This window comes from Panthera pardus, unplaced genomic scaffold (genome assembly GCF_024362965.1).
Source record: "Panthera pardus isolate Hobbes unplaced genomic scaffold, ASM2436296v1 HiC_scaffold_12, whole genome shotgun sequence".
Classification (NCBI taxonomy): Eukaryota; Metazoa; Chordata; class Mammalia; order Carnivora; family Felidae; genus Panthera; species Panthera pardus.
This window is the reverse complement of record NW_026526677.1, coordinates 106,220,886-106,247,141: the sequence shown is the minus strand read 5'-3', so window position 1 is coordinate 106,247,141 and position 26,256 is coordinate 106,220,886. Positions and strand designations below refer to the sequence as shown.

At 37.6% G+C, this 26,256-nt stretch overlaps 1 protein-coding gene across 4 annotated transcripts in view; it reads right to left on the bottom strand.

Moving 5' to 3' along the window:
- ARHGAP20 (Rho GTPase activating protein 20) overlaps positions 1-26,256 on the bottom strand; it is a 127,790-nt gene that overhangs the window by 19,507 nt on the left and 82,027 nt on the right. For all 4 annotated transcript variants that reach the window (XM_019469226.2, XM_019469225.2, XM_019469227.2 and 1 more), the window contains exons 4-9: positions 22,563-22,712; positions 16,480-16,521; positions 15,505-15,589; positions 12,512-12,589; positions 9,938-10,004; positions 7,260-7,448 (exon numbers count right to left, since the gene is read on the bottom strand). In XM_019469226.2, coding sequence (XP_019324771.2) covers positions 7,260-7,448; positions 9,938-10,004; positions 12,512-12,589; positions 15,505-15,589; positions 16,480-16,521; positions 22,563-22,712 — 611 coding nt within the window. The remainder of the gene's footprint in view (positions 1-7,259; positions 7,449-9,937; positions 10,005-12,511; positions 12,590-15,504; positions 15,590-16,479; positions 16,522-22,562; positions 22,713-26,256) is intronic.

Below are 26,256 nucleotides of genomic sequence, written 5' to 3'. Positions count from 1 at the left end.
AGAAACACAGGAAGATACTACAAACAGAAGAAAAAAACCTCAAAAAAAATTAATGAAGTGAAGGTAAGTAATGATAAAGAATTCAAAGTAATGACCATTTAGATTCTCACTGAACTCAAAAGAAGAATGGATACACACAGAACTTCAACAAAGAGACAGAAAATACAGGAAAGTTCTAAGCAGAAGTCACAGAGCTGAAGAGTATCATAACTGAACTAAAAAAACACTGTGGTGGAGCCGAGGTGGCTCAGTCAGTTAAGCGTCCGATTCTTGGTTTTGGCTCAGGTCATGATCTAATGGTTGATGAGTTCAAGCCCTGTGTCAGGCTCCATACTGCTGGTGTGAAGCCTGCTTGGGATTCTCTCTCCCTCTGTGACCCTCCCTGCTCTCTCTCAAAATAAATAAAACAAAACAAAAGACAATAGAAGGGTTCAACAACAGACCAGAGGAAGTAGAAGAAAGGATCAGTGAACCTGAAGACCAGGCAGAGGTGCTCACCTGATCTAAGTAGCAAAAAGAAAAAGGAATGAAAAAAAAAAAAGACTAAAGATGGTAAAGGGACTTGTGGGACAATATCAAGCAAACTAATATTTGCATTTTAGGATTCCTAAAAGGAGAGGAAATAGAGAAAGGGTCAAAAAACTTATTTGAAGAAATAATGGCTAAAAACTTCCCTAAGCTGTGAAGAGAAAAAGACATCCACACCCTGGAATCCTAGAGAGTTCCAAATATGATGAATCCAAAGAGACCCACACAAAAACACATAACAATTAAAATGCCAGAATTTAAAGACCAGGAGGGAATCTTAAAAGCATCAGGAGAAAAATCACTTGTTATGTACAAGAGAACCCCCATAAGACTATTAGAATTTTCAGCAGAAACTCTGCAGGCTAGAGGGAGTAGCATGATATATTCAAAGTGCTGAAAGAAAAAAATTTCCAAGGAAGAATATACTACATAGGAAACTTATCATTCAGAATTAAAGAAGAGATAGTCTTCCAGAAAAGTAAGAGCTAAAGGAGTTCATCACTACTAAATCAGCCTTACAAGAAAGTTAAAGGGACATTTTCAAGCTGAAAACATATAAAAATATAGCACATATAAAAATATAACTCTCAATGGTAAAGGTAAATAAACATATAAGATAGTGTATTGATCACTTATAAAGCTAACATGAAGGTTAAAAGACAAGAGTAGCAAAAATAACAAACTATAATAATTAGTTAAGGGTTACATAAGATAAAAAGATGTAAAATGTGACATCAAAAACATAAAACACAGCAGGGTAGAGTAAAAATGCAGAGCTTTAGAAACTTGAGTTACTATCAACTTAAACTAGAATGTTATAAATCTGTTGTATGTAAGTCTCATGGTAACCACCAAGCAAAAATCTACAGTAGATACACAAAAGACAATGAGAAAGGAACTAAGGCATCACTAAAGAACACCATCAAACCAAAAGGAAGAGAGGCTGAAAAGAAGAAAGGAACAGAGGAACCACAAAACAGCCAGAAAACAAATAACAAAATGGCAATAAGCACATACCTATGAATAACGATTTTAAATGTAAATGTACTAAAAGCTCCAATTAAAAGACACAGAGTGGCTGAATGGATTAAAAAAACAAACATAAGAGTCATCTATATGCTACTTACAAGAGACTTGCTTCAGACTTAAGGACATACACAGACTGAAAATGAAGTGATAGAAAAAGATATTCCCTGCAAATGTAAACCAAAAGAAAGCTGGAGAAGCTATACTTATGTCACATTGGACAAAACAGACTTTAAAAACAAAGTTTATAATAAGAAACAAAGAAAGTCATTATATAATGATAAAGAGGTCAATCCACAGAGGAAATAACATCGTAAATATTTATGTGCTCCTAAAAGAGGAGCACATAAATATATAAAGCAAATGTGAACAGACCTAGTGGAATTAAATAGATGGCAATATAATAATAGTAGGGGACCTGGATACCCCACTTACATCAATGGATAGACCATCCAGACCAAAAATCAATAAAGAAATACTAGCCTTAAACGACATGGTAGACCAGATGGACTTCACATACATACATACAGAGCACTCCATCCAAACAGAACAGAATACACATTCTCCTCAAGTGAAAATGGAAAAACTCTCCAGGAGAGATCATATATTAGGCCACAAAAGTGGTCTTAACAAATTTAAGAAGCTGAAGTCATATTCAAGCATGTTTTCTGACCACAACAGTATGAAACTAGAAATCAGTTACAAAAAGAAAACTGGAAAATTCAAATACATGAAGATTAAACAAACTGAAAATTACTGAAAAACATGGGTCAAAAAAAAAAAAAAAATACCACATACCAAAACTTACGGGATGCAGCAAAAGCAGTTCTAAGAGGGAAATTAGCAGAAATAAATGCCTATGCCAAGAAACAGGAAAATCTAAAATAAACCACCTAACCTTACACCTCAAGGAACTAGAAAAAGGAGAACAACCAAAGCCCAAAGTTATTAGAAGGAAGGAAATAGCAAAGATCAGAGCAGCAATAAATGAAACAAAGACTAAAATGACAAGAGAAAAATCATTGAAACCAGGAGCTGCTTCTTTGAAAAGATAAAGAAAATTGACAAATCTTAAGCTAGCTCACCAAGAAAAAGAAGGCTCAAATAAATAAAATCGGAAATGAAATAAGAGGCTTACAGCTGATATTACAAAAATACAAATGATCATGAGAGACTACTGTGAACAATTACATACCAACAAATTGGAAAACCTAGGAGAAATGGATAAAATTCTAGAAACATACAACCTTACAAGCCTGAATAATGGAAGAAATAGAAAATCTAAACAGACCAGGGGAGCCTGGGTGGCTCAGTCAGTTGAGCATCTGACTCTTGATTTTGGCTCAGGTCATGATTTCACAGTTGTGGGATAGGGCCCTGTATTGGGCTCTGCACGGGGCATGGAGCCTGCTTGGGATTCTATCTCCCCTTCTACCCCTTCCACACTCTCACATGCTCTCTCTCCCTCTCTCAAATAAAAATAAAAATAAAAATAAAATCCATTAAGAAAAAAAATAAAATCTAAACAGACAGTTACTGGTAAGGTGATAATATCAGTAATTAAAATCCTCCCTACAAACAGAAGTCCAGACCAAATTGCTTAACTAGTGAATTCTACCAAGTATGAAAAGAGGAATTAATACAAATCCCTCTCAAACTCTTTCACAAAATAGAAGAGGAAGGACACTGTCAAACTCATTTTGTAAGGCCAGCCTTACTCTGATATCAAAATCAGACAAAGACACAAGAAAATAAAATTGCAGGCCAATATCCTTAACGAACATGATGCAAAAATTCTCAAGAATATCATTAGCAAACCAAAGTCAACAATACATTAGAAGGATCATACACCATTATTGACTTATTCCAGGGATGCAAGGATGGTTCAACATTGGCAAATCAATCAATGTGGTACACCACATCACCAAAAGGAAGAGTTAAAGTCATATCATCATTTCAGTAGATGCGGAAAACGCACTTGACAAAATTCCACATATGAGGGAGCAAACTATGCTCCATGGGCCAAATCTGGCCTTACATCTCTTTCTGGACAGCCTTCAAGGTCTTTACATTTTTGAAAGATGAAAAAAATCAAAAGAACAACAACATTCAGTGACACCTAAAAATTATATGAAATTCTTGCTGGAACACAGCTACATTCATTCGTTTATGTACTGTCCATGGCTGCTCTGACGTCATGCTCAATGGCAGCCTAGTAGTTGTGACAAAGGCCATCAGTGGGGCTCTCACTGATGCTTTGCACTGTTGTTCAACACAATGAACTGCAATGACACATTTACATGTGGATAATACTTTGAGTGCCTTGGGTATCATGATACTGTAAAATTTTAATTTATTACCTGTCATGTCTAGTGTTGAGCTTTTAAGGCACAGAGCAGTATGGATGACTGCGTTATTGCAATAAATCATGCAAGGATATAACAGCTGTGGTAAAAGAATATACTATATGTTGACATAATCACACTAGGAACTCAGCACAATATTCCCAACTCAGAAGAAAGTGATGAGTAGAAAAATGTGGAATATTTAAATGAAATATCTCAGCATTGCAGAATTTCTTTACAAAAATAGAAAAAACAAAAATGAGGCTCCAAAAAATGTCCGTTTCTGAGCGGCTCATTGATGCAGGTAAGGCCATTTACCAGGGGTCAGCTGCTTAAATTTTGTATGCTTCCAGATGACAAAGAGATGTGTACACAGAAACTACACTTGAGGATATTAGCCTTTTTGGTGAGAACAGCTGCTTGCATAGTTGAGAACATTTGGAGTAACATTAATAGGAAACTAAAAAACAAGGCAAATTATTTTGAGCGACTTTCCTTGGTTCTTGATTAGTTGGCAGATGTTACCAATACTGTTCAGTTGTTTATTTGAGAAGTCAGTGCCTCGTTTGAAGTGCCTGAGGTGTTTCAGTCTGCAAGGAACAACTACAGGTAAGAATGCTGTCATAGAATTTGAAAAGTTAATGATAATTCAGTACAACCTCAAGTGGAATCTTCAGATTCCAGAAAAAAGATGTAATTTGACAAATCTGCAAAGCTTGTGAAAATGTAAAGTGTTTAGTATCCAGCGGTATTCAGTGTATAATTCATCAGCAGTACCGCATGGGAAGTATTTGCATCCATCATGGATTACTGGACCAGCAGAGTCCACGGTAAACTTCATTCGCTCTCCTGGACTTACCCATTGCCATTTCTGTGAATTTCTGTCAGAAACAGAAGCTGACTGGCCTGACCTGTGCTATCACATAGCAGCTCAATGGCTCGCCAGGGGTAAAGTTTTATAGTGAGATTTGAGCTCACGGCTGAGATTGAAATTTTTATGAAAGAGAAGATTTTTTCTAGTAGTGATTGGCTTTGGAAATTAGTTTTTGCTGCAAATTGGATGATGTTTCTTAATGAATTACAAGGCAAAAACGTGTTTAGACATAAAACTTCTGAAAGTTTCATTTTGAAAACAACTGACACTTCATCACGAGTAACGTCAAGCTGTTTCTCCCCTTCTTGTGCTATCAGAAGTTAAAGAAGCAAGATCTCCATTCTCACACACATTGGTAACAGATATATTTTCTGAGCTCCAACTACAGTTGCAGTGCTATTTTACCAACCTCAATGCAAGTGCAAAGGAAATTTCCAGATTCCCAAGATCCTTTAACTGTGCCATTGAGAAGCTTCTGCCCCATCTTCAGTTGGAAGTGATTCATCTACAGTGACATGCTCAAAGACAAATATCAAAATTCTACAAATGCCTTCGAAGAGGGGAATATATGCAACTAAAATTATATGCTAGTAGAATGAAAGTAGTACTTGGAACTACCTATGTGAAAAGATATTTTCAAAGACGATAAAATATATAAAATCTCATTACAGATCAGAACATTTTGCATTCAATTATGATGAACTTGGTGCTCCAATTACGCAAAAGGTTATTCCTCCAAAAGAATTCAATTCTTCTCATTACTAGACCTGTATTACATGCAACCATACTCAATTATTACTATATATTAATTATCATCAATAAAAATGGGTGGCAATTTGTTTTCTCTCTTGTCACATGAGTAGCTACATAATTTCCTCAATTTTGTTTGTTGACCTGCAAAGTTTACTATCTGGCCTTTTATGGAAAAAATCTGCTGAACCCTGATTTAAATTGGTGGTTTCCAAAGCAGCTGTAGCTCTAAATCTTATGTGTTAAAAAATACAGAACTGGTTCAACCGTAAGTTTTTAGTTGCACAGGTGATTCTGATGCCCAGCTTTGTTGGCACCATTGGTCTACAGTTACTCTAGCTCTGATCCTCTTATAGCTGTAGCCACAATTATCCTAACTTCCAATTAGGAGAAACAGAGGATTAATAAGCACAGAGTGCCTACAATTTAATTAAGCAAGTCGTTGGCAAAATTGGGTAAAACCCTTAGGATTTTTGACTCCTGATTATTGGTCAAACTAATTAAAATGAAAGTGACAAGGGACACAGAGAAATAATTTTGAAAAACCTGAGAATTAAGGTAGAAGAGCGAAATATTCTTCTCAGCTTATAGAGGTGACATTCCTTTTGCATCTTTAAAGACCAACAAATATTTATTGAGCACTTACTTGTAGGTATGTCAAGCGCTGTTCCAGGTGCTGAGAATAACAAAACAGACCACAATACCTGCCTTCACGGAGCTCACGTTTTAGTGGATGGAAAACTATGACGTCTCTATGATACCCCTTCAAAATGGCCCAAAGATGTGAGGAAACAGCCTTGGAGTCCCCAAAGCTCAATTTACCATCCTAGGAGGGAAGGTGGCCGGCGCACACGCAAGGTTAGGCTTTTACAGCTGTGCTGGCAAGATGGCGCAGCCCCCGATGGAGGGCTTCAGTGGAGTATAAAGTCTGAGGTTGGTCACCACCACAGAGGGACAGGGGGCACGTGCCTGTGTGGGGGAATGCACACAGAAGAGTCGCCGTGTTCACCTGATCCCCCAGCTGGTTCAAAGGGACAAAGGTGTCTAGGGAAATTCGGCACCAACTTTCTGCTCACCCACTCACACTTTCTGTATCATACATTTTCTTCTATTTCCCATACAACCTAGCTTTCAGACTGAGGGCTTAAAGCTCAAACATGGTTTCGGGTAAGTAACGGGCCTCATGTGTTCAAGATCACTTTTATCATTCTAAAGTATTATGGGGTGAGTGAAAGAGATGGCTACGTTGACAGGGAATGCAGATTAGATTAGCAGACTAGGGAGAGATTCCCATGCAGATCACCTTAGTCTTCACATACTTATCTACGGCAAGATCCACAGTCTCCTGAGCCCCGTCACTGACGGACTCCCTCTTATCATGTGACCAGTTAGGGGCACCACACAGGGCGATGTGTTACAGTACAAAGAAGGCAGTGAGGACCTGAGCCACTGCCCGGTGCCTCTGACGCTGCAGCGAGCAGAAGGTTAAAGGGGAAAAGCACAGTGAAGACAGAAGGAACAGCCTGTTCTGCTAATTGCTGAGTACACGCCTACTGCTGATTTATAAAATTATCTTCTAAAACTCCATCTTTCCCTTCAAAACACTTAGCAAATTCAAAAGAAAAAAAAATACCTCATCTGGCTGGAAGTTTGGATCTCTGCCTTTGTACTGACTTTTTTCAAGAATAAAAACTTTTGCTCAAAACAGGCTCCGCGAAGGAGGAGAAGCAACTCACCGCTCAGCTGCTGGGCTGCGGCCAGGCGGCTGGGCTTCAGGATGAACTGGCACTGCAGCTCTCGGGGCAGCTGCTCCATGAGGAAGGACTCCTGGAGGCCGGACGGCGTGCTGCTGTCCTTCGATCCCTGTGTCAGGAGCACAGTGTCCCGAAGATGGCTCATTTTAATTCCATAGGGATATTCATGCCCTACACAGAGAAAAATCTCAATGTAGACTTCAGGCTGACGGGCACCGGGGACATGTGCGCCACATACTACAACGCACTGCAGTTTGCTCCTGGGACTTCGGGAATAAAGAATCCTTTTGTGGATTGAATGATCACTATGCACGCTCTTACGCTTGGAGACCACAGCATAATGCAGGTGGCCCTATCAAAGTAGTTTTAAGCAGGTGGTTGGGGGCGGGGGGTGGGGGGGCGGGGAGGGGGAGGTGAGAAAAAAAAATCAAAGGGAAAAGAATCTTAAAAGAATATCTTCTTTGGAATGCACAGATTAGCTTGTGAGTTGCATGATGTTGACTTTTCCTATGTTCGCTTCTGAGAATATTTAAAGGTATTCTAGTTTTCCTTCAACACGAACCGTATCTGTAAATCCTCAGCAAATCCTTGACATCTCTCACCCTTAAATCCATGGATTAAAAAATCACACAGCGATAAGGATCAAATAAGTAAACTTTAATGGTTAATATTATTCAAATAGTAAGAGCAAAGGACTATCTATTTCAAGCATCACTATTATTCAACACAAGATGTCTGTCTGAAAAAGACATTTCATCACTTCTTATTACTTATATAATCAGAGTTACTTCAGAGCATTAAGACTGGTTTGTGTGATTTATGCTTTCCTCCCACTGCTGCCCTCTGAGGGTAGTGTTCACAGGCAATAATCAGAAGGAAGACTGCGGGGTATTAGAAACACAGAAACAGGATTCAAAGAGGAAATGGCAAACACAAACTAAATCCTGGACATCTGATTGCTCTTTAGTCTTCTCGGTGGTTGCATTTCCTTCACTGAAACCTTCAAGTTCCACTGTGCTGTAGATCTGCCTTTTTTTATTTTTATTTTTTTTTTAAGTACAGAGAATAAGTTCTCTTCTATTTCTAATTTATCACTGGATGTCACCCTGTGACCTCTTCCCTGTCCATCCAGCAGAGGCATGTAATACCAATGTTCCAATGATATCAAGCTCTACAGCTGCTTCCACGGATTAAGGCCAAAAAACGAGTAGCCAGCAGCTACACTACAACCGAAGTTTCCAAGGCACACTGAAATATACAATGGAGAATCGCTGCTAAATCGTGTCCCATGGTTGGTTGGTTGGTTGGTTATTTATTTATTTATTTAGTGTGAGTTAGCAATCAAGCTTGAAGCTGTTTTAAGCCTGAAAGCTACCATCCGAATAGTTTTAATCAATAGATTTTATTAAAACAATTATTTGATTTTTAATCACAACCTCATTGCTGATTTTTACAAAAATGACACCATTAAAAAAGAAAACAAATGCAGTCAATTTTATCCTCAGCTATGTGTATGACAGGTTGCTTTACTTTAAGTCTGAGAATATGTTGGTTTTAGATTATTCAGATCACTTGAAACATCCTGAATTAGAAAGCAGTTATCACCCAGGTAAATGAAAGGATTACATGAGATAATGCATATAATATGCTCTGCACACTTTCTGGCAGCTAGTAAGCATTTTTTTTTTTATTGGCAGAAATCATTATCATCCTTATACTTATTACTGTTATCATCTCAAGATCTGTTACAGATACTGTCCCGTCCCTTATTTGCTCTATTTCTGTTAAACCACCCTGGGTGACCTTACTGATCAAGAAGCATTTTTAGCGGGGGTGCCTGCGTGGCTCAGTGGTTAAGCATCTGACTCTTGATTCTGGCTCAAGTCATGACCTCAGGGTTGTAAGATTCTCTCTCTTCCTCTCTCTCTGTCCTTCCCTCGCTCTCCTCCTCAAAGCAAACAAACGCAAACAGAAACAAAACACCCAAAACAAACAAACAAAAAAGAAGTATTTTTTTTTTTAGCTAAATGCTTTAAACAAGGTGAGATGTAACCTATTCACTTCCAATAATTCCTCAGAACAAATGCTGGAAAATCTTTCTAGAGAAATTGCAAAGTACTGAAGTAGTAGCTTGCTTACCAGTCAGTGAATATTTTTAGGACTCTAAATGGATTAATCTCCTTTTCTTTAGGATGCCTAGGGCAGGTGTTGAATACTCACTGATCAACTAAGAGGCATGACTGGATTACAGATGGTCTTCCACAGAGGCAATGTAGTAGGGAGGAAAGGGAACAGGAAATTCAAGAACTGAAGATGAAAAATATATATAGGGAAAAGGAATACCAATACATGTTGTTTTCTCATGGAAAAAATTTTAAAAAGGTTTGCAAAATAGGTGTTTGTAAAGTAAAAAAAAAAAAAACAGAAAGAGAAATTTACATTTCTCTTCTCACCTACACCATTAACTGCTTGAGTGAAGAGACACTATTTGCCTAGCCCTTAGGAAATGGTTGATAGGTATTTACTGAATGAATGAATAAATATTATATGAGATATAATATTTGATGGCACTTAAATTCAGGACTCCATGACTAGTTCTCATAGACACTTAGAATTACAATTAAAACACAATCCTATCTTAGATATTTGAAGAAACTTACCAATAAGTGGGTATGGTGCCTCTTCTTTGCCAGAATTGACCCAAAGCTGATAGTCTCTCTCAGAGCCCTTGGAGATAAAAATATTAACAATAATTCTGTCACGTTTGGTAACTGAATAAGGACATATTTTGGGGGTGGATTTTTATGTTTGGAGAAAAAATGGGGACAATATAAATGCTGTTCAAGTTCATGGGGGTGAATACAGTTTTTGAAGATGGCAATGCTAATTCCTACAATCCATATTCCTGTCTCATCCCTGGCAGAGGACTCAGCAGTCCTGTCCTCTCTTCCTAGTGATGACCAGGGATCCACAGACTGCAATGGAAGAAGGCCCTTATGGTTATGGGTAGCCCACAGAACGTAAAATTATAAGCCCCTTTACAAAGCAGAAAGAAATGTCCTAGTTTTCTAAAAGGCTGATCTCTTCATTAGAGTCCTGACTTCTGCCCTGCCTCTGGACTTCTCAGAAAATACTGGACTTAATCTCCAACATGCCCCTGCAAAGACATCCTCGTTATCCAGAAAGCCACAACAATGCTGTGTCTGTGATGAAAAAGTGAAATCTCAAGGGCTGACTGTATTAGCTCAGCAGTTTCTGAGCAGAAGGAGAATGACCAAGAGGCTTTGAGGAGATAGGTGGCTGGCACAGTCTACACTGGTTTTATTTTGGGCAAGTCCAGTCCTGGATACAGAAAGGACAAGAATTCTAGAGAATAGGCCCAGTCATAGAACACAATGAAATTGTTCACAGGCAGAATTATAGCCCAGCAATACTAAAAATCTCACTTGAAAGAAATAATACCAAATTCAATAGACTTTGCTGCATCCTCCAGGACAGGATAAAGGACCAATGTTCTAAATGAAGCTAGAAGAGACTGGCAATATTCAATATTCTTGCCTTTATCTTTGGATTAAAAATCAACGTTCTGACCTTATAATAGAGGGTCCTGGATGCGGAGAATTACTTCTGGCCCCCTCCTCTACCCTATTTGTCACTTCCTTCCCCATTCTCAACTTAAAAAATTTTATTGCAAATAGGGACAGCAGGCAATCTGATAAAAATCCTTCATTTTTTTTTGTAGCATCTGAAAATATGCAATAACCCATTAGAAGAGCATAACCAAATAGCCTCCATTCCTAATTATAATGAATAGGAATATTTTTGGTCTCAGGACATGGATTACTTTTCTCAAGGGAAAAGCATAAGTAAAATGAATCCTGTCACTAATCAGTCTCCTTTCCCTTCCCTTAAACTATTCCAAGATATAAACACATGAGCTTAAAAATCAATGCAGAGGCGCCAGCTTTACCCAGTGCACATAAATCTAATCATATCTTAAGTATATTATTAAATGTGACTAAAATAAATGAGATCTCTTACCCTAAATTGTGATTTCTCTGAGTGCCTAGGGGCGTAGGATAGCACTGTGTCCAAGTGAATTGAAATGCAGCTTAGAAGACTGTGACACATCTAAGACGTTTGGCATGTTGCAGCACAGTAACACCGCGCTTTCATGTTCGTAGACAATCTTACTCAAGAAGTGGTGTTGTTCAAGTGCTTCCTCTAGTGTCCGTCCCTCTGAAAGTCACTCCCGTTAACACAAGGCCCACGGTATGCGGTCTATACACTGGCAGGGCGGAGAGGACGAGGATTTTCCAGTGTTCTCCCTACCTCATCCTCAAACACGCCAATCTTCTCCATTAATTAAATTTCAAAAACTCACCTTTGCCCCGCAAAACAGAAAAAAGCAGAAGCTAAAAGTAAAATGGAGGGGAGATGCGGGATGCACACTAAAGCTCTTTAAATCCAGGATCTGATTCAAAGCCTGTTGTGGTTTTTAAAAGTTATTTATTTATTTATTTAAATTTACATCCAAGTTAGTTAGCATAAAGTGCAATAATGATTTCAGGAGTAGAAGTCAGTGCTTCATCCCCTTACTACAACATGCAGTGCTGATCCCAACAAGTGTCCTCCTTAACGCCCCTCTCAAAGCCTGTTTTTCAATTTACCAATTCATTAGAGGTACCAGCCAACTCATCTTCTGGATCTGCAGTCAGTGAACATTGATTCTAGCTATGTGTTCTTCATGTATAAATTCTACTACAGAGCAAATCCTTCAGAATTCACCATCCTAAGACTGGTGGAATCTTGGGATAATAGAATAATGAGGTAGAGGAGAAGAACCAGGAAAGGAGAGAAGAGAAGAACAGTTGTAGAGAGACATGTACATGTGAAGGAGGTTAGAACTTACTCATTAGAATCTTATACCAAGAAAACTCCCCAACTGAATGTGCATACAGCATATACAATAAAAACACATATTATTATCATTCTACCAGTACAGTCTAATCTTACTATGCTTTCCAGCTCAGGTAAGTTTTACAACGGCAGTATAAGAGGAACATCTAACAGTAAGGCTTTCCTGTCCTTATTTCCTCCATTTTGGGGGGGACAAAACATGAATTCGGTATTACCAGTAATCAGCTGTCTTATGATGAAAGGGATAATATTTATATGAACCTACAGAATAAAAAGTTTGCTTTTCACTAAGAGTATGTAGGAGAGTAACTTACAGTTATCCCTAGCATTGGTAGTGACATGTTGATAACTTCATTTGCTGTATCTGAATTCCTTACTGTTATAGTTTTAGACTGCAGAAAAAAAAAAAAAAAGAAATGAGAAATATAGTTATAAATAAAGGGTATTAAATCAGGTGAACAAATAAGTACTGTGAAATGATTACCCAAAGGCATCTCTCGATTTCAAGTGTTGACGGCGTAAAGCACTTGACTTAAGGAGAAAACAAACCCTTGATATTCATTTACTTTCATTCCATTATATATTATGGCTTTTGATAAAACACCTATTTCTCTTAATATAAGGAATACGGGGCTCACCAAACAGAAGGCCTTAAACAAGAAAGAAAAGGATTAACTACATATGAGAGAGAGTTGATGGACTACCCTCCCAGCCACAAAAAAGGACCTAGACAGGTTGGTCGACGCATCGCGTCCCTCACACAACCCGTCACGAAGAAGGGAGAGCGCTGCGCCACTTCGCGCTGCGTCCTGAGCGCGGGCTCCGCAGTGCGGGTTTGACACGGTGTGGGTCCCGCTGTCATTTTCTCCACATGGCAAAAAGTGGAGGTAAAATCAGAATAAAAACTGGCTACACAAAGACATTTCAAGTTTAGAATTTTTAAAACCACTCTTCTTTGAAGCACCTTCTATATGTCAAACACTGTGGCTACTGGGATTTCCAATGTTGAAATCTGCAGAGGCCTTAAAACCAGTGGGTCTAGAACTGAAAATTTCACAAAGCTCAATTCTGTTATCAACTCTGCTACTGAAGAGGATATCCGGAATAGCTCTGTGCTAAATTACATTTAGAAGTTACTACTTAAAAATAGAAAGAAAGTTTGCAGCAAACAGAAAAGGGATTAACAAGATTTTGAAATATCTATATAGAGTTCATAGAATTCCAAGACACTTAAATATAGGACAACGCTATGCTAGCAAAAAAGAAATATTTACTATGCACATAGGATTTATGTGTTATAATTATCAGATGAATCAGCAATGAGGGCTGTGTCCCCCATAGGGCTTAAACGGTACAAATAAGTAGTATAAATGGAAACAAAATCCCATAAAAATAAAAATGATATAAAAATAATGCTAAAGTGAAATCCACTGACAACTCACCACTTATCCTTCCATTACAGTATTTTTCTTTCTCTATGAGCCAATTACTCAACATGACAAACTGCCTCTTAAAGTTGTTTGCTAATTGATTTCAAATTGTGCTCCTTGTAACTCCAAGGATTATGCAAAAGTGTCTGAGAACCCAACAGGCAGGGCTTTGAGCACCAATCCCAGTGTCTGTCTTCTACCGGAGTGGCACAGATGTTTTACAAACTGGGCTTTAACCTGAGATATAATTTCATGAATGGCAACTGCCTTTAAAAATTTTCAGTCCAAAAACCCATCCTTAAATTAAATTTTAAAGAAATTCTCTCATGAAGTCTTTTGTAAAGTGAACAATCTATCCTGTAATACTATCTCCCAATGTACCTGGTTTCTAAGATAATGATTTTTCTTAATATTAGACATATGTTCAAAACAGTAATTATAAAAAAAAAAAAAACAGTTAATTGTAAGATGTGTGTTTTCCCTGGCATGCCTTTGTGGCAGACAAAACAAATGAATTTCGGCAGATAGTCCTCTCTGGCTAATAAACAAATAAAAAAACCAGACAAAAATGAAAATGAGGATTCCGCCCCCCCCCCCCCGCCCCACGTTAGCAAAATTCACCGACCGGTTGTATATAACTAAAGGCCGAGGATAAAGAATGTTTTCCATACACGCATGCCTATTTTGGTGGCAATCACTCTTTCTGGAAGCCGGGCCTCCCTGAGAGGAGACTCTTGCCATGAAGTAACTTCAGAGAGCAAAGGATAGTGTGTCATATCATTGTTGAGTTAACCAGGGTACCGTTGATAAACACAGAGCATCCAACCTGACATCTCCTGTCTTTTCTTCCAAAAAAGAGTGGGACTGTGGTCCTTTGTCAAATACATGCTTTCCATATACTGAAAATGTTAAAAAAAAAATTGCAGGGGATTTTCCATGAAAATCCTAAATGTAACCAATTGCCACAACAATTAAATCAAGACCGGCAGAAGGTGGGTTTTTGTTTGTTTTTTGCTACTTTGCTATAGTAGATCTCTGTGTTTCACACCGTAAAAATTTGAGTATTTCCCTCAAGCAGTGACATCTGGCACTCAAGTCAGAACATTTGCATAACTTTGGCCTTTGGCCAAAGCATAACTATTTTGTACTACATCCTTTTCCAGTGTGATGTAGAGTTGTTGTGAAGTATGGCAATGCACAATGTCATAAAAATATCCACAAGTGTCCATTTTATTCGTTGTTGATAACATCTTGGCATTTATTCTCTATTTTTAGTCATCAAATTCTACATAATAACGAGGGATAAGTAGACTTAATTTTTATTTGACCAATATGATAAAAACTGTGGGGTAGGAACATGCTGATCCCTTAAAAATGTCATCTCTCCCAGCTCATACATTTATTAAGCCAATGGATTCAATCCCTAAAAACTCAGAGAATGAAAAACTCAAACCACCTTCTACTTAAGAAGTGACAGGTTAGAAAAAATTGCTTAATACTAATAGGAAATACATCCTTGTGGAAATGGCTTTACTACAAGCTGCTGCAGCTGCTACTGAAAGGATCCAGAGAAACATTAATGCCAGAGGGAGGAAAGAGACATCTGACAACCAATATTCTTTCCAAGTGTAAATGTTAAACACTGTTGTGAATAGGAATTTCTCTGGCTTCTCTTTCTCTAGGGTTTACTTTTCACATATACAAAGACATACATATACCCAGAAAAATGCATTTTCCCCACAACGGTACTTCTAAATGTCTACCTTCCATAGCACAAACATAGCCTGTCTATCTGTTTGCCTATCTCTGTTTTTATCCACAGTGCTCTGCTTTATGCAGGGAGCTGGAATTTAATTTTCTGGCTTAGAAACACTTACGTAGGCACAATTCCCAACGTCCTTGGCGAAGATTTTGAGGGGAATGGTCTTCGGGTAGTCCTTCTCTTTCTCTAGATTGATGTACCTAATCAAAAGCAACGACAACCCAAAACAACACTGAGTCAGATGGATTTCGCTAATGGCTTATCTTAAAATCAATCTATTTTGCTAATATTTTCAGTATACTTATATGCTATTTTTTAAAAGACAGATGGAAAGATTCGGCAGAATCTGATTGCATTATGGGTTGAAAGATCATTTAAAAAAATTCTCAGGACATTAGGTACAGGCACAAAACGAATGGGGGATCTATTTCACTTGAGGTTTGAGGAGCACAGTCAGGTTTAGGCACCTCTGGGTGGTGTTTTATCTTCCAAGTTTTCCTACCTTCTCTGGAGAGGCCCGGAATCTTACTGACAAGTACAGTAACATATATAATACCTTACTGCACCAAACTAAGTGGCCTTTTAATTCTCATTTAGCTCTCTTGTTGAGTGTCTATCTTCCCTTAGGAAGGCAGAGAGGGGAGAAGGGAGGGAAGGGTTATAGAAATAAGAGATGAACCTCAAGTTGACCACTTTTCGTCTGTATGCTCAAAGGTGGAGATCCTAATTGAGTTCTGAGGTGCTCAGAAAACCCTCCATATTTGGAAACTTAATACACGCTTTGAGGAAACTGTTAGCTCCAAATGGTAGGCTCGGGAGATGCGAGAGATTATGGACTAATTTCTGTCTAGAATGATCTAACCAGACCTCAGTTCTCCCTCCTAGGAAATAAGGAATACATGTAATGAAGAGAACATTATTTACAGTAAGTAGTAGCTGGTGTACAGTTCACACAATAGTTTATTTTGAGGACAAATGAATAATTTCTACTAAGAAAAAGGGGAATAGCTTGGGGTATATCTCTGTGGAGAAGAATTTAATTCTTTTAACTACAAGTTAAAGATTAAAAATATGCACATGGAAACAATACCTCTGAAGGAGAGAGAGCCATTTGTCCTTTTGTTCTGGAGAACTGCAATCAAAGAAAATAGCAGAGAAAAATTAAACACACAACACATTTATGCTAACATATCTGAGACTGTCGTTCCAGACGAACTATCAGTGGCCTGTCGCTGGGGCAGCCACATACTCCCACAACTCTGACAGAGCTGCGTTCTGGGGAGTCCTCAGCTGGAAAATCCCCACCAGGAAAAACTATACGATCGAGTTCACTTTTACTAAAACCTCTTGAGTAGATCCAAGACAGGGCCACTTTCCACTTTATGGCTTTTTTGCAAGTATAACTCTAATTTGATCTGGAATCCAAACACCTGGCTGGTCAAAAACATACACAAGCTATCTGATCACGAGCAAATCACTTCTCATCTCTAAGCTTGTTTCCACATCTATAAAATGGGGCTAGTTGTCTCAGAGTGTTTTTGCAGCTTTAATTGGTACACAAATATAAAGTATGCTCAATTAAAGAGAAATTTGGCATATTGATGGACATATCTTGGGCCAGAAACCAGTTTCCTGTCAGGAAAAGAAGTATTTATACATGTAAACAGCATAATTTAGCAAACTGGTTCTCATAAAACGTCTCCTTAATTACTATAATCTTCTAAGATCAATTAGTTTACAACTAAATCATTATTAATAATTTTTCTGAGGTTACTGCTTAGCTTAATTCTTAAGCTAAGAAATAATTCAATGTTTATTTCTATATGGTCTTGTTACTCACTATCTTGTAAAGTCATATTTCTAATCTTCTTAACAAACTTGGAAACCCTAGCTCTTCTGTTCCAGAAAAATACACTTAACAAATATTTGTAATTTGTTTCTAACTCTGTTGCTTAGCAATTTTCTCCACCCGCAACCTCCTAAGATCAGTTATCAGAAAGTGTATGACATCTCTTTTACCACTGACCATACAATTTCCATCTTCCACAATTCTTTACAACCTTTTGATGTATTCACCTTTCTTAAACAGAACATTTTCTACGTTCATTTGTGTCAAATCTTAGACTTATTTACAAAAAACTGTGTTGAAAAACAGGTGAGTTTTCCTTAGACCTGTGAACTTTTTTCAAAGCAGTTAAAGAAAATTGCCCCTTTAAAACACTTAGTATTTTTTGTTAACTTTTAATTTTTTATTGATGTGAAAGGCACAGAAAAAACTATATAATGCTTAAGTGTACAGCTTGAAAATTTTTTACAAAGTGAACACACCTGTGTGATTGAAATTCAGATTACGAAACCTCGGGAAGACTCTGTGTGCGGCTAACTTCTAACAGAACTGGATAGTTTTGTTTTCTCTATTATAAATGTAACCAAACAATATGTACTATTTTGTGTCTGGCTTCTTTCCTTCCACATTATGTTTATGAGACTTAGGTATATTACTGTTCTTAGAACATTCATTCTCACTGCTGTATTGCGTTCCATTGTTTGAATATACAGCATGAATTACTTCAAAAATGAACAGTTTATGAAGTGTGCAAGTTAACTCACTGAGATTGATTTATATAGTATTCCTGTGTTTTCCCCTTCCCCTAGCCTGTGTAAGAATCCAGACCTTCTCTTTCTTCAGTGATTTTTAATCTCTGGCACTTCTACAGAAATAAGAACAAAGTTATCTCAGAGTTTCACAAACACCTAAGCTCATGTGATAAGAGCAAGAAGAGGAGAAAAGAATTATATCTTAGAGAAGGAGAAACGGCAGGGCAGCCTGGACAGATTCTCTCAAGTTTGGGAGGGGACAGACTCTGTTATCCTTGAGAGTGCACAGGGACCCGGATGTTATTTGGTTGAGGTGCCTCAGGAAAGAGAAAGACCCCACAGGAAATGACTGCTGGCAGTAACTGGGGAGGCCTGTTCCTAAGTTTTTATATCCGTGAAAACAGCTGCATCCCACACGCGGCAAGGAGTCAGAGCATCTCTGAATGTAAAGGGCGACTCTGGGCACAGAAAAAGATAATGTCAGCAGTGACCACAACAGACCAAAGGTCAAAACCTTTCATCTGTTTGGAAGACATCACAGAAACCTCCTGCATTCTGGTTCTACTCTAAGAAAACAGGGTTCCAGTAAAGAAGAAAATTTGATTTCCTAACAGTCTGGCAAATGGAGGCTCAGGGTGAGTTTTAATTTGATCTATAAATAAACAGGCTTTTCTTGACTACCTGAGTTTGTAGACTGAGATCCACACTAGGTGCTTAAGTTAAAATATTCTTCCTCTGATTCTTCTGACAGATAGGTCCATGTCAGATTTAAGTACTTCCTGTGTCTTTTGAATAATGTTCTCATTACTGTGTAGTTATCTGTAATATCAAGGCACGGTACCTGTTTTTTCTGGTGGATATAGATCCTAGGTTTGAGGATCAGGGTACAAGAGATATGAAATTCCTTCTGGTCTTTTTTGAGATGTGATGATGTACTCTGTCTCCTAAGGTAAAGCATGAAAAGTTCAGTGTTGGCTCTTCCCCTAACTTGACACAACTGGGAATTCCTCACTGATTCTGGCAGTTGTCAGTCCTAGATTTCAAAACCAACAGTCTTTACCTTTTGGTTTCTTTACAGACGTTATAGTGACTGGCTAGGAGAGACTGCTTCTTGAGCTGCTAGCCTGATGGTATTTTAAACTGATCATGACCTAGATTTTTCTTAATATTTATTTGATATATACCGTTTCTGGCATTCTTCAACCCTTCCTAAAGATCCAAGCTTCCCTCCAGTATCATTTCACTTCGGGCTGAAAAACTTCTGTCAGCATTGTTTTTTTTTTTTTTTGGAACAAAGTTCTGCTGGAATAAATTTTTAGAGTTAAAAAAATCTCTATTTTACCTTCATTTCTGAAGGATATTTTTGCTGGACATAGTATTCTAGTTTGAGAGTTTTCCATTTCCATTCCACTGTCTTCTGAAATTACCCAAGTTTCTGATGAAAAAACCACAGTGGTGCAAATCACTGCTCCCCTAAATGTAATGTGCTGTTTTTCTCTGGCTGCTATTAAGATTTCCTCTCATCTTTGGTTTATAGCAGTTTGTCTATATAACATAACTAAGTGAAATTCCCTTCATATTCCTGTTTGGGGTTCAATGATTCTGTACGTTTGTATCTTTCACAAAATTTGGAATGTTTCCAAACCATTATTTCTTCAACTATTTGTTCGGTCCCATTTCCCTTCTCTCCTTTTCTGGAGTTCCAATTACATGTGTATTATATCTTCTGGTATTTTCTAACAAGTTTCTCGTGCATTTTTCATTAAAAAATGTCTTTGTTTTCTCTGTTCTGCACATTGGACAATTTGTATCAATGTATCCTCAAATTCACTGACTCTTTCCCCTTTCATTTCTATTCTGTAACTATTAATTTAAGATATTGTGGTTTTCAGTTCTAAAATTTTAATTTGGCTCTTTTTTTATATTTTCTCTTTTGCTGTTGAGAAATCTTTTCATTCATTTCACTTGGCTTTTTTTCCTTTTACCTAGAGAGCACAATATAAAGGTTGCTTTAAAGTTCTTTTTGGGTAATTCCAACATATGGATCATCTCAGGATTGGCCTCTATTGGTTATCTTTTCCCTTTTCTGATTCTTTGTATGTCAAGAAATTTTATACTGTATTCTAGACATTATGAATATTTTGTTTTAGAGACTCTGAGTGCTGTTATATTTGCAAAAGAGTATTGGTGTTTTTGTTATTAACAGGTAACTAACATGATTACACTGAAGCTGCAAATTCTATCTTACTTGTGGTGAACAGAACCTTGGTTCCATTCTTTGATCCTCAGATTCAAGCTGTTTTGAGTCTCTTCCAAGCATGTTGGTTCAGCAATCAGAGACCCAAGTCAGAGACTTGGGTAGAGTCTGTCCGCAAAATCTGAGCCTTCCCTTCTCTGATACCATCCTTTTTGAGACTCCTTCCCTCACGATCTTGTGGCTGTGGCTGACTCAGGCTCTTATTCTGGTTGTTCAGCCAGAAAGACTGGGGGTTTCTGTCAGTTTAGTTGCCCTGCACCATGACAGGACTGTAGCCTGCCCTTAGGCCAATGCCTTAAACATAGGAAACTCACCCAATGCTGGTGCTTCCTTCCAAGTTTCAATTCCTCTCCAAAATCTGCCAACTTTTGTTCACTTTCCAGACCCTTTAGGTGGTTGTTGTCTGTATTTTATTCGGAGTTTAGAGTTGTTATCTGTATGGTGGTCAGTCTATTAAGACCTCACTCTGTCTGCTGTATCAGGGACAGAACTCGTCAACACAACTTTTTTAAATTTTAAATACTATTTTAAACTTGAAATAAGTTTAGACTTCCAGAAAAGTTGCTACGATAGTACAGAGGGTCCTTGTATACCTCTCACCAGTTTCAGTTTCCTAAAGGTATCCTCTTATATTATCATGGCACACTTGTCAAACTAAGAAACCATTACTGGTACGTTACTATTAACTAAGTTCTTGACTATTCAGATTTTACCAGTTTTTCCATTAATGTCCTTTTTCTGTTCTGGGACCCAAACCAGGATAACACATTGCATTTAGTTATCACATCTCCTTAGTGACTGGTCTATGACAGTTTCTAGGTCTTTTCCTGCTTTGTTTTTTTTGGTTTGTTTTTGTTTTTTGCTGTGATAATCTGGAGGAGTGCTGGTCAGCTTAACCTACAGAATATCCTTCAATCTGGGCTTGTTTGATGTTCATCTCATGCTTGGACTGGGACTATGGGTTTTGACGAGGTTAATACAACGGTGACCTGCTCTTCTCATCACATTCTATCGAGGGGCACATGACATCATTAGTCATGTTAACCTTAATCTTTCTGGGTAAGGTACTATACTTTTTGAAGAATACAACATACGTAAAACTTGTTTATACATCTGTACTTCTTCTTATAACAAGTTTCATAAAAACCTCTTAATTAAACACCTCATGTAGTCTTGTCCCTCTCTAGAAATCCCGTCCTTTCACCTGTAACTCCAAGGAGATTAGGCAACGGAAAATGATACTATCTAGAGAAATCTGTCATGGAAAAGAAGATATGCAGACAATGATATACACACATGTTTCTTCCAAGTAAGTTCTTAAAATCTTGTGGGAGGCCAATAATGCATAATAGAACTTAATGACATGCCTGTTTTTTATTAGAAGATTAACAGCTTGGAAATTTTGAGTTATTTGGCTTTAGGATGATACCTGACATGTCTGGTGGTAGAGGGGAGAGAAGAGACCAAGAGAAAAACGTGTGCATGTGATGAGCCCAATTCTTTAAGTGTAAAACAAATACCGGACGTGAGGGTGCAGCTGTTCGAAATCACTGGTGTGAGGTTTGGTATGCTCACCTGGACCTGAGAAGTGCCAATGTGGCACGTTAGGGTTAAGAGTACAAAGATTCTCTATTTACACATTCTCCATCCCCATCCCAGTCACAGGGTGAGTCTTAGGAAGCTAACTTTTACTTTTTGGGTCATGAATTCATTTTTGATTGTCACATCTCTATGCCAAATCAGAACCTGATTGTACAGTTCAGGTACCCCCATTATTTCACAACATTAATTTTATTTCTATCATTAAAAACTATTTCGTTAGAAAATCTGGGAGTATAAAAGTTATTCAAGCTTAACTGGACGATTCTATACAATTTTTCAGTAAAAGTCTATTTCAGTGGGTTGAAAAGATCAAGTCAAAAGCTCACTATGTAAAACAATACCTGAACATGAGCAAAGGGGAGGTTGGAGAGTGTGGTCTCTGCGTGAGCCTCTATTCCTCTCCCCCAGCCCCGAGGTCTTTCAGCAGAGCCCCTCTAAAAATCACTGGTCAAACCAAGATAGAGGACTCCAGTGTTCTCACTATTTACCATTACTCTCCACATATTTTAATAAGAAGCTCTTGGGGAGAAACACAAGGCATACGAGTGTCTTTATTGGGGGCATGTCAAAAGATGACTTCAGAATAAATCAGAATAAAATATTTCCCTTTGAAAAATCAATAGAACAAAATTGGATTAACTTTTTCTTTTTCATCCTAGAAATTACCTAGTTGACTGCATTTAACATGTAAATACAGGAGACGCTATGGTTCTTACCTGAAAGTGGCCACGAAGTTCACCGTGGGCCAGCCCAAGACAAACGATTTCAGGGCATTGGTGTTGCCTTCTCCCACTTCGTCCACACAGCTTGCTGTCCACATGTCACTTAATTTAATTTTATTTTTTATCTTAAAGTTGTTGTTATATCTAGAAAGATAAAAACCACACAGGACTTCTTGTTGTTTTGTTTCCTAAATTTTATGAGAGCTCTTGTACTTGTGACAAGAGGACAGTTTCCACTAATCATAGGCAAAGAGTGTCTTATTCACTGTTTGTGACTTCAGTGCCTACAGCAGGAGACTGTAAGATGGCTGGTTACCTGGGACCCCAAAGGCTCTGGAAACATGTGTTGTATTAGTCCTTATGCCTGCATTTATGGGCAGCAAACGGCCATAAACTATCTATATTTTTTTTCTAAGTTGAGCATTACATTTGGATCAAAAATCTAATTTTAAATTTACTGCTGTACTAAAAAATTAATGCACTGATTATTTATAACTTCCTTACTTCCAAAAAGATTTGAGTGGATGAACAAAAGGTTAAAATACACATTACTTATTAAAATATTTATAAAATTTTCACCTTAAGAGAGAGAGATGCACATAAAAATTATAATCTGGAATTAGAGGACTTTTCAGCATATTTCCAACTGAATGGTTACAAGTTTTTCTAGTCTTTACAAGCAAAGGTTAGTTAAATTTCTTTAAAAAAAATGTTTTTTCTGGGATGCCTGGGTGGCTCAGTCAGTTAGGTGTCTGACTTCAGCTCAGGTCATGATATTGTGGTTCTGGAGTTCAAGTCCAGTGTTGGGCTCTGTGCTGACCGCTCAGAGCCTAGAACCTGCTTTAGATTCTGTCTCCCTCTCTCTATCTAACCCTCTCTCACTCAAGCTCTCTGTCTCTCAAAAAAGAATAAACATTAAAAAATTAAAAATTTTTTTTTTCTTTTAGAGAGCAAGAGAATGAGCAGGGGAGAGAGGTAGCAGGGGAGACAGAGAGAGAATCGCAAGCAAGCCCCATGCACAGTGCAGAGCCCAACATGGGGCTCAATTCCATGACCCTGGGATCAAGGACGGAGCTGAAGTCAAGAGTTGGATACTCAACCAACTGAACCACTCAGGTGCCCCTAAATTTCCTTTCTTAAAAGTTTGTTCATATCATTTCCCCTTGTATTCTGGCTAAAATTGAAAAACTCTAGCTAAAAACAGACCCTTAACTAAACTGGAAAAAAAAAAAGCAGGAAGTACTACACTTAAGTAGAGTTAACACAATTAATATTTATCTCCAAGGACCCAGAAGGTAATCTACTTTAAGTTAGCATTGAAATCGCTTTTTGACAATTTCTACCTAATCTTCCTTAGAACCTAATATTGAAACCACCGTTATCTCTTGACCTAAATTCACAGATTTCATGCTCATAATGGACCTGAGACTTAGTTAGAAGGCACTGGGAAAGATAAAGAGAATGCTTAGGGAAACTTGGACACTTCCTATCACTCAGAGCCATTTGTGGAAACAGAAAAAAACTGACATGAAATCAAAGACACTTCATATGGCAGTATTCCTAAAACTCCTCCATGGAATATTTAAAGCCAAAACTCTTCAGTCGGATTTATGAAATGAAAAAGGATCTTGCAGGAACTACGCATGAAGGATAACCTAGATTCAAAGCTTCATTTATACTTCCTGTGGGGCACACTCACTGTAATTGTAACAGAAAAGCACCTTGTGCCATAATAGCGTTTTTCTATATTTCATTTCAATATTTTTTTCATCTCGTTGCTACAAATCTTTGGATTAAAAAATTTTTTTTTAACAATTATTTATTTTTGAGAGACAGAGTGCAAGCGGGGGCGGGGCAGAGACAGAGAGGAAGACACAGAATCCAAAGCAGGCTCCAGGCTCTGAGCTGTCAGCACAGAGCCCGACGCAGGGCTTGAACTCACAAACCGTGAGATCATGACCTGAGCCGAAGTCGGACGCTTAAGCAACCGAGCCACCCAGGCAGTCCCCAAAACTTTGGATTTTTAAAAATCAAACAGACACCGAAGATAAAATTTTATTTCCTTTTTTAAAAATATTATTTTTTGAGAGCGACTATTTAGGTAATCTAAAACTGAAAGTACACATGTTTTTCAAAGAAAGGTATGTTTCCGTATCTCTTGTCACACAGTTTGTGTTTTCTAATGCAGGTCTCTCTCTATATCAGATACTTCAGATACCAGGTGGGAGCTGTTCACATTTACGGCCCTGAAGAAAAGTCATTGCGATGATTTTTTTCCCTAAATCAATAAAGTGCCAAGATTACCTACCTTCTGACACAAAAAATAAGAAGTTGCCTAAAAGTGTAAACAATCACTTCCATTCTACTAGCTATTATTTACTGAGAATTTCCCATTTGCCATCCAGTCATTGTGGTAAACACTTTACACATATTATTAGTTTAATCCTCAGTTTACAGATAAGGAAAAGGAGTTATGGAGAGATTTAGCTAAGTAACTTGCCAAAAGTCACACAGCTTAACTAGCATAGCTAGAATCTGAACTTGAGCAGTGTTGACTTCCTAGCTAATTTAATGCTCTTAACTATGTATTTATAAAAAGCCCTGGATGTTGTCAGTCTTATAAAGCATCTGGATGCAAGTATTTTACCATGAAGTTCCCTTCAGCTTTTCTATCTTCAGCCTGTTTTTTATCTCTCTGTACCTCCATGGTTTTCTGATGGGACTGTCACTACAGAGGTGGAGAGGAATCTCATACCCACTCATGTCTGCAAAGATAAATGGAGTAGTTTCAAAATATTTAAAACCTGTGTTAAATAAAATTTTTATATTAAGATGGATAGTTCTGGGGTCATAGTGTGTTTCTTCAAAATTTTCACTCTCAATTTCCAATAGTATTAGACTATTCTAATAAAATTTACAAAGTAACAACCCAAAAAGCAATTCTTTATTTCCACAGTGTAGTCCCTTACTACAAATTTATTAAGATGAGAGATGTATGTCCTTGTTTTTCTATGCTCCAGTCTTTGTACTAGAAGGAATGCCAGTAAACTGCTGAAATACACAGGATTCTAGGGAGATGGCCCTCCAGTCTAAGATGGAGATGTTTTACTAAATACGTTTTGGGGTAGAGAACATGGTATATTCCACAAGAATCTGATGATAATTCTACTGATAATGAATACATGATCAGAACTTTTTTTTCTCATCATCTTTGTGACCTAAATAGAACACATCATTATTTCCCTATTTATATAGGAAATTAATATGAGAAAAGCTATGGCTTAGGAAGGTACAAAGTACCTAGTCACTTCCTTTTAGTAAATTCCAAATGGCTGCTCTATAGTTATTAATGCAATATTAACTTCCTTCTAAATACTTTAAAGTTTTTAAACACTGCCTTAAAAGATGGAAAGCCATAATTCTATCAGAAAAATAGCTTTTTATTTAGCTTTTGAAGGAATATGAAAGTAGTCCCTAAGGTCCCATTCAGTTTTAATACTTGTTCTAATTGAGTATGGAAAAGAACGACCACAAACTCAAGGTAATTTTAGGTAAACATTGTCAACATTCAGCATAAAGTGAATAAAATACCTTAGCCAATAAAAGTACAAAAATTAAAAACCATTTGTATTATTGCATTCACTAAAATCACTTAGTTTCACTAAATAAATATAAATAAATACGGAAC